General features: G+C 37.8%; 1 protein-coding gene across 1 annotated transcript in view; it reads right to left on the bottom strand.

Annotated features, from left to right (window-relative positions):
- Nucleotides 1-109: 109 nt before the first annotated feature.
- The window catches only part of LOC138833396 (anaphase-promoting complex subunit 4-like), a gene marked incomplete at its 3' end in the record, with an annotated part of 40,505 nt that continues 31,419 nt past the window's right edge, over nucleotides 110-9,195 (bottom strand). The window contains 5 exon segments of the mRNA XM_070031750.1: nucleotides 110-207; nucleotides 4,112-4,205; nucleotides 6,130-6,186; nucleotides 6,445-6,528; nucleotides 8,232-8,278. Of these exon segments, the coding sequence (XP_069887851.1) occupies nucleotides 110-207; nucleotides 4,112-4,205; nucleotides 6,130-6,186; nucleotides 6,445-6,528; nucleotides 8,232-8,278 (380 nt within the window).

The raw sequence follows: 9,195 nt of genomic DNA, 5'->3' as shown, positions 1-9,195 counted from the left end.
TGAATATCAGCATTTTTACAATTTATCCTAATATATATGTTCATTTACATAGACGAGACATACTATACTCTTGTTCCCACACGAAGACATGCATTTCTTCCCAACTTACTGCTGTCATTTGCAAACACTGATCAATAATGGTTTCCATTTGCCTTTTCACAAAATGCAATGATTTTCGAGCATAATAAGGAAACAGCAAAGGGCTTTCTGGTTTCAGACAAAAACAGAAACAAAACAAAAACTATAGCAAACCAATGATTAGGAGAAAATAATCCATTGTCAGAGGCAGTCCATACTTTTTCTTTTTTTATTTTTTTTTATTTTTTATTTTTAAATTTAAAATTTTATTTTATTTTATTTGAGAACATACTGTACAGAAGGTTTACAATTACATGGGCAGGATAATGCATACATTTCTTACCAAGCATTGCAGCCTCCTCCTTTGTTTACCCTTCACCTCCCTTCCCAGCCACCCCCTCCCCCCGACCCAATCATACCCCCTCCCCCCCCACACCGACATTGTAAAGCTGGTTTTGACATGACATTTTGTACTTCTCATTGTTGCAACAGGTCCACCTGAATCCTTAAACGACTTGTTTGTCCCCATCTCCTCCACATGTTATACTGACATCAAATATAGTGAAAGCAGGGGTTACACTGTGGGGGAGGAACATACAAAGCAACAAAGAAATAATCTTATAAATGCATTAGAAACACATGCATGAAAGAAACGAAAACATTAAAATACATATTTAAGGGTTCATTTTCCTAACATCATATTATCTGACCTTTTCCGCTTGACTCATACCTATACTAGATATTGCAAATAAGGGAAACCATGGGACCTATGTTTCTTTGGGCCTGGCTTACTTCACTTAATATAATTTTTTCCAAACCTTTCCATTTCCTAACAAATGGGGAAATGTCATTCTTTCTGATGGAGGCATAGAATTCCATTGTGTATATATACCACATTTTCTTGATCCATTCATCTACTGAGGGGCATCTGGGTTGGTTCCATATCTTAGCTATGGTAAATAATGCTGCAATAAACATAGTTGTGCTGGTAGCTTTAGTGTGGTCTTGTTTGTAAACATTTGGGTAAATGCCCAAAAGTGGGATTGCTGGATCATAGGGGAGATCTATGTGAAGTCTTTTGAGGAACCTCCATACTGCTTTCCAAAGTGGTTGAACAAGTTTACATTTCCACCAACAATGAAGTAAGGTTCCTTTCTGTCCCCATCCCCTCCAGCATCTGTTGTTGTTAGAGTTCTTGATTTTTGCTGTTCTAACTGGAGTGAGGTGATATCTCAATGTTGTTTTGATTTGCATTTCTTTTATGGCTAGGGATGTTGAACATTTCTTCATGTGTCTATTGGCCATCCTTCTTTCTTCTTCAGAGAAGCTTCTCTTTAAGTCTTTCGCCCACTTATTTATTGGGCAGTTGTTTCTTTGAGGAATTTGTTGTTGGGTGGTTTAATTTTTTGAGTTCCAAGTATATTTTAGATATGAGACCCTTGTCCGTTGTATGGCTAGTAAAGATCTTCTCCCAATCCGTGGGCTTTCTATTGATCTTGCTAGCTATGTCATTTGCCCTGCAGAAGCTCTGCAACCTTATGCAATCCCATTTGTCCAACCTTTCTTTGATTTGTTGTGCTTCCGGGTCTCTATTCAGAAAATTTCGGCCTGAGCCAAGGAGACCTAGGGTTTCTCCTATTCCATCCTGTAATGTTTTCAGAGTGTCTGCTTTGAGTTCAAGGTCTTTGATCCATTTGGAGTTGATTCTGGTGCAGGGTGATATATAAGGATCTAGCTTTAGTTTTCTGCATGTAGTTAACCAATTTTGCCAGCACCATTTACTGAAGAGGCTGTCTTTCTTCCATTCTATTGTTTTAGCTCCCTTATTGAAGATTAGATGGCTATAGGTCTGTAGGTTCATTTCTGGGTTTTCAATTCTATTCCATTGGTCCTGAGGTCTGTTCTTATGCCAATACCAAGCTGTTTTGATTACTATAGTCCATACTTTTTCATGGTGGAATTCTCATTATACTTTCGACATACCTTGTTAAAATAAATGACCAGAATCTCCCTTCAATCCAGTCCACTTAATACAACTACATTCGCTTGGTCCTTCTCATGCTTAGTCCTACACCAAAGCCCAACAGTAAAATGCTATTGGCTATTAGAAAAATGGAAGGCATTGGAAACCATAAGCTATGTACTGAAACCTGTTCTTTCTTCTCAACTCTGCCACAATGTGATAGCAGCAGCAGTCCAGGATACTCTGCCACTGCTAGCTTTGTTTCTTTTTTGCTGTTGTATTCAGTATGCTTTTTATTTTAAAATGGCTTTTTTATACAGTATTACAATATCCATAAGAACTCATCTTATTCTCCAACTTAAAAGGAAAAAAAACAAAGAGGCCTACTGGGCCTCTGGAACTGCCTGGGATGAAAAGAGCTGTGAATCAAGCTGTGACTCAGGCCCACCAGCTCAAATGGCTCTGAGACTGTCTCTCCCACACTCAGCACTTCCCTTACCAGCTGTGTTAGGTAAAAAAAAATAATCATTTCAGCACTTTAAGGTTCAAGAGGTGACATACTAGGTAATTACAGAAAAACATGTTGCCTTTGTCGCCAGTTCCCAAAACTCAGCTCCTGAAACCCAGATATCCTGAGTAGTAAATGTGATGGCCAATTTTAATTTTTTTGGGGGGGGTCCGGTTGTGGGGCCTGAACTCTGGGCCTGAGCGCTGTCCCTCAGCTCTTCAGCTCAAGGCTAGAGCTCTACCACTTGAGTCACAGCTCCACTTCCGGCTTTTTTCATTTTGCTTATGTGGTACTGAGGAATCGAACCCAGGGCCTCAGGCATGCAAGGCAAGCGCTCTACCACTGAGCCATCTTCCCAGCCCATGATGGCCAATTTTAATGTGGCCACTCTGGCAGGTTCCTGCAAAGCCTCAGGGTTGGGTGGCGTGGAAAGTCTATGCCTTAACCAGAAGCTTATAAGTTTCAGCTCCATCTGCCAGACTGCAGGAAAGGAATCGGGGCTTGGGGTTGAATTCTACCCCAGTGACTAAATCATTATAATGAAGCCTCCATCAAAAACCCAAGACAAACTGGGAGAGAGCAAGGGAAAGGGTGACATTGTCAAAAAAAGAAATGTAATCTTTACCTGCCTTACGTAACCATAACTTTTCTTTTCTTTTTCTTTTTCTTTTTTTCTGGTCCTGGGGCCTGAACTCTGTGCCTAGGAGCTGTCCCTCAGCTCTTCAGCTCAAGGCTAGCACCCTACCACTTGAGCCACAGAGCCACTTCCAGCTTTTTCTGCTTATGTGGTCCTGAGGAATGAAACCCAGGACTTGATGCATGCAAGGCAAGCCCTCTACCACTGAGCCAACTTCCCAGCCCACCATAACCCTTCTTTACTAACCTTCTTAATAATTAAAAAAAAAGACACTGGGGAGGTTTGGATGGCTCCCTGGTTGATGAACATGTTGAGTGCTGGGAGGATCTAAAAGCTGTGGCCTCTTCCTCCATATCAAACCCTGAATGATGTTTTCCACTGGGCTATGCCCAAGTTAAATTTTTATTACAAACAGTCTGGAAAGGAAAGCTGAATGTGTTCCTGAGCATTGTACACCAGTCTGGAAGCTATGCCAACTTAAGGGAGAAAGTTGGGACATATGTCCCATAGTCAAGTCCCACAGAGGTGTGGGTAAGGGAACCTAGCTCTTGGGACTGATGTGATGTGAGGAGTCTAGCAGACTGAGCCTTCCTCCCTCTGGAGGCTAATGATCATTGTGGGTGCTCAGTGTCATAATTGCAATGAATTGCATTGCAGGACCTTCAGCTGGTATCATAACTGGCTGGTGTCAGGAGGGAAAAAATAATTTTAGTGTCAGCATAGTTAATGTACCACAGCACAGTTAATTTCAGGGTGTTTTCTATCTATCATGGTGACATCATACTCTACTTGTTAAAATGCTGTTCTCTAATCAAATAAAATGGACATGCCAAGTAAGCCTGAAGAAATTAGACAAATTTTGAGGTTACTCTTTAATCTCAAATATGTATAAACATGGCCAACATCTGCTTGGTTCATAAAGTACCTTTAAGATGGCTGCTGTTTTGGAGGAAGTCATACCACTGGTTTCCTTCCGTGTTAGGGGGTGACACAAGGCCATCATCTTCATCTTTCAAATACTAAAAATAGTTTAAATTTTTTTCAGTTAAGCAATGATTCAGGCTCTAATATGTATTTAACATTATTCTAGTTACTAAGTTATCTTGTTGTACTGCCAGGTTCTCTGAAGGTACATTATTTTTCTAAGTGAGGTGACAAATTCTAGACAACATGAAAATGACTTAAATGGTCAGAGTATAGTAAATGTAGAAACCAGAGTTTACATTTTGTGGTTCATTTTCAAGATATATTTTAACCTTACCTATCAGGGCTATATTTTAGTTTTACAAGTACCAACTGACAGTATGCTCCACAAGGGCAGTTCTCACAGTGTAGCCCCATCCCTGAGAGTGCTCAGCATGCTTCCATTGACTACAAGGTTAATGCCAGCTTTAGTGCCAAGGTGTCACTTGCCCTTTCACGGTGTCAACATTTGCACTGAAGGTGTGGAAGAAAGAACAGCCAGTACCTGCACCCCTCACCTAGTAGACCAAATTCTTGTGTTCTTTGTCACATATTCAGTTTCATTTATCCTGATAGAACTATTAAATTGTTAATTCTCAAGTCTTGATGGCAGATCTTTTAACGTTTTTTGAGTCAGAGTTAGGAGGCACACGGGTGATTTTACAACACATCAAAGCATGCAAAGTTGTCTTGAAGAAAAACTGAAACTGTCTTGTTTCAGTTGTAAAGGCAGACATTTTATAAAAAATGACATTCCAAGGGGGAGGATGGGAAGGGATGGGAAGGGGAAACTAAGGAGGAGGCTACAATGCTTGATAAGAAACGTACTCATTATCTTGCCCATGTAATTGTAACCCCTCTGTACAGTATTTTCACAATAATAAATAAATAAATATTTTAAAAATGACATTCCATTTTTACTTAGAAACAAAAGACTAGGGGACAAACTGGTTCTTCATACTTAGATGTTTGTGAGGTATTTTTTAATTTTAAAATTTTTATTTATTTTATTAAATAGATGTACAAGGAGTTGCCATGGTTCAGCTTATGGACAAATATGTCTTGGTCAATGTTACCCCTTTGAACATGCATACTCATCCATCCCTCTACCCCCTCAAACTCTTACTTTTGGCAGGTATTTTTTTGAAAATAAAGTGACTTTGAACAAAACAACCTAAAATATTTATTGCAAATAACATTTCAGCTAAACTTGGTTCTAAAGGCCTGTAATTCCAGCACTTAGAAGAGGATGAGGCAGGAATATCACAAGTTTAAGGCCTATAGAGCAAGACCCTGTCTCAAAAAAAAAAAGCAACTTTTAAGCAAAACTCAAAATGTTGGCACCTGCATCTGTTACTGAGTGCCTGACAGCTTCACAGTAACTAAAGACTGATTAGAGTAGACTGAAGTCACATATTTATAATGTATAATGGAAGGCGTCAGTACTTAAAAAGATCTGTAAAAGCCACAGAACCAATATTTCTAAAAAGACCAAGTTATGATGCTATGAAAACAAGCATGAGTAAAAGTGCCTTTCAAAGTGCAAGGAAGATGGAGAGATTTTTAATGAAACTGAGTATGAAGTGTCTACTAAACACAATTTTAGATTCCACATTAAAAACTTCCAAGAGACCAACACTTGGAAGGATTTTGTATAATATTAAAGAATATCCTCAGTTAAAGGACAAAACTAGTTCAGTACTTTCTCCTTTCCAAGGACACACACCTGCTTGAAGTTAGATTTTCCTTATATACATTAAGCAAATTAGCATATTAAAACAGAATAAACACATAGGTAGACATTAAAATTAGCTGTCTTCTATTAAGCTGTACATCAAAGACAGCTGAGAAAATAAACAACAATGCCAGTTATACTGGCATTGTATTATTTTCCATAAAATTTAGATAATATGAATTAACAGTACAAAGTCTTAAAATTCGTTCTTAAAAATCAAACCAAGTTCAATAGAAAGCCCATACCTGACCAACTTTTTCAACATTAAAGTATTTTCTTTTTCGATTAGAAAAGTCTGGAGCCTAGAAAGAACAAACATAGTTTATTTCTAAAAGCTCAAAATATTAAGAAAATAATCTTAAAATTAACAAACTCAATATGTATTTTATAAAACAGCTATCCATTGCATTTAGTTTTTTGCAGATTGTAAGATACATACAGACAGAAGTCTACTTATAGACTTTATGTTTAGTCTTTTTAAAATTAGTCTTTTTATAAAAGTAATTGCTCATTACTTTTTAACCATGAACCATCTTTGCTGTGATTATTTTCAAAGTGACTTAATTGTAAAAATAGCTATTTCTTTCCTCATTGAAATGTTCAGTAAGAAATTCAGTAACAAATGTGATATCTTTCTGAGTTATCTATTAACAAAAAGGGGCAAAAAGAAAACAAATCACGGTAAAAAGAAAGCTTCCCAATAATTTGCCTGAATCCACAGTTTGGGCCTGGGTGCAGGTGAGTGGGCTGTGGAGAGCAAGGAGGAGGCTGGCTGTTCTCTAAGCTCGCTTTCAGGGAATGCTTCTTTCCACATCCTCACAGAAAGAAACTGCTCATTTCCAGGCTTCAACTTAGGTACAACATTTAAGTACTTATATTTCAAGGAAAATAAAAATGCATTTAAGACTTAAGGCATAAGATATAGAACCAACCCAAATGCCCCTTAGTAGATGGAGTGGATCAAGAAAATGTGGTATATATACACAATGGAATTCTATGCCTCCATCAGAAAGAATGACATTTCCCCATTTGTTAGGAAATGGAAAGGTTTGGAAAAAATTATATTAAGTGAAGGAAGCCAGGCCCAAAGAAACATAGGTCCCATGGTTTCCCTTGTTTTCAATACTTAGTATATGTCTGAGTCAAGCCAAAAAGGTCAGATAAGTTGATGTTAGGGAAATGAACCCTAAGATATGTATTCAAATGTTTTTTTTTTCTTTCATGCGATTGTTCCTATCACATTTATAAGATTATTTCTTTGTTCATTTGTATGTCCCCCCCCCCCACGGAATAACCCCTGCTATCACTGTATTTGATGTTGTTATAATTTGTGGAGGGGAAGGGAAAAAAACAAATCATTTAAGTAGGGATACAGGTGGACCCATTGCTACAATGAGATGTACAAGGGCTGGGAAAGTGGCTCAGTGGTAGAGCGCTTGCCTTGCATGCATGAGGCCCTGGGTTCGATTCCTCAGCACCACATAAGCAAAAAAAAAAGCTGGAAGTGGCGCTGTGGCTCAAGTGGTAGAGCGCTAGCCGTGAGCTGAAGAGCTGAGTGACAGCGCCCAGGCCCAGAGTTCAGGCCCCACGACTGGACTAAAAAAAATGAGATGTACAAGTCATATGTCGAAAACGAACTTTACAACTTTGGTGGGGGGGGGAGGAGGGTTAAGTGGGGGAGCGGGGATGGGAAGGGGAAACAAAGGAGGAGGCTACAATGCTTGATAAGAAGTGTACTCATTATCTTGCCCATGTAATTGTAACCCCCTCTGTACAATATTTTCACAATAATAAAAAGACTTAAGGCAGTTAAAGAGTATAAGGATGCTATGTTGTAAGAATTATACAACCTCATTCAAACATGAAAATTGTAAATTCAAATATCCGTAACAGTATTCCGCGAGATGAAAATATTATGCAACCACTCAAATTTATTTAGATAACAAGACCAACGTCCTGTTATCTAACTCTGTAAGAGTACCAAAACCATGAGCAAGGCTGAGCTCAATCAGGACAATAGGTAAGGAAATTACACAGGTGTCCCCTGTTATCTGAGAGATTGGTTCTAAGACCCCCACAGATAACACAATCCTCAGGTGCTCAAGATCTTTATATAAGAAAACACATCCTCCTGTACACTTTAAATCCCATTTAGAGTGCTTGTAACACCTAATACGATGTAAATAACTATTGTTGTATTGTGTAAGGAATAGTAAAGAGAAAAACAAGTACATATGTTTGGAACAGATGCATTATTTTCAGAATATTTTTCATTGGTGGTTGGTTGAATCTACTGAGATGGAACCTGCTGACACACAGGGCTGGCCATAAGTACTTCTGTGCATACCTTATTCAGCTCAGGAAGCACATGGTCTTCGGTCATTCTCAACATGGCTGGAAATACAAAGTTAAAAATTATCTTGAAATGTAATTTTTATTACAGATATACCTCAAAGACCAAATGAGGTTTACTGAACTAAATTTTCCATTTGAACAGTTTCTTTTTACTACAAAAAACTTTCTCTTTGAACAATTTAGTATGAACTAAAATCTGACTTAATCAGGATCTAAAATATATTCAGGATTGTTGGTCCTCACCCCAAACAAAACCTTATTGATTATGCTGCTGGGGACAGAGCAGTAAAAATGCCTTCATGGAAATTACATTTTACAAAAAAAAAGACAACAAAGTTATAACCTTGTGTCAGTGACAAAGCCAGGGTGACAACAGTGTCACATTCTGGAGATAAGAACTGAGCCGTTACTCACTGCTCTTCTACTGCTGATGCTTAGTTAGAGCACGCAATAATTATAAGTAAAACTAAACCACTAATCCCATCAGAGAAAGGATTTCTAAAGTCCTACTTTTAATATTGCAATTTATTCTAATTAAAACTCAGATCTGCAACAAGCTAGCCTGAAAAAACTCCAGTTCCCTATTCCAACTATCAATCATATAGTTGAAAAAAAGGAAACAAACAAAAATATCCAACCAAGAATTCAAGTAACTTAAGATCACATTCAGGTTTTAAACAAAAGTAACTATAGTAGAGTGATAAGCATAAAGTCTGCTTTTGTAATATTAGAACTGAACATTTGGACACTTTGCAGTATTAGCATATCAAAAGGAATTTATCTTGTATTTCACTCTAAATTTTAACAAATATGAGACATAAAACTAAATGTTGCATATGTTGGAGAGAAATGTTTGTTTCATTATTTAAAGAATATACTTCACAAAAATAGCAGTATAAATGGGCCTAAAAAAATGCAAGTACCTCAGAGTGGTGATCAAACCATCTCATGTGAAG

Source organism: Dipodomys merriami, unplaced genomic scaffold (genome assembly GCF_024711535.1).
Source record: "Dipodomys merriami isolate MVZ:Mamm:240054 unplaced genomic scaffold, mDipMer1.0.p SCAF_2048, whole genome shotgun sequence".
In the NCBI taxonomy this organism is placed as follows: domain Eukaryota; kingdom Metazoa; phylum Chordata; class Mammalia; order Rodentia; family Heteromyidae; genus Dipodomys; species Dipodomys merriami.
The sequence above is the reverse complement of the archived record's forward strand: the minus strand, read 5'-3'. Positions and strand labels throughout refer to the sequence as shown.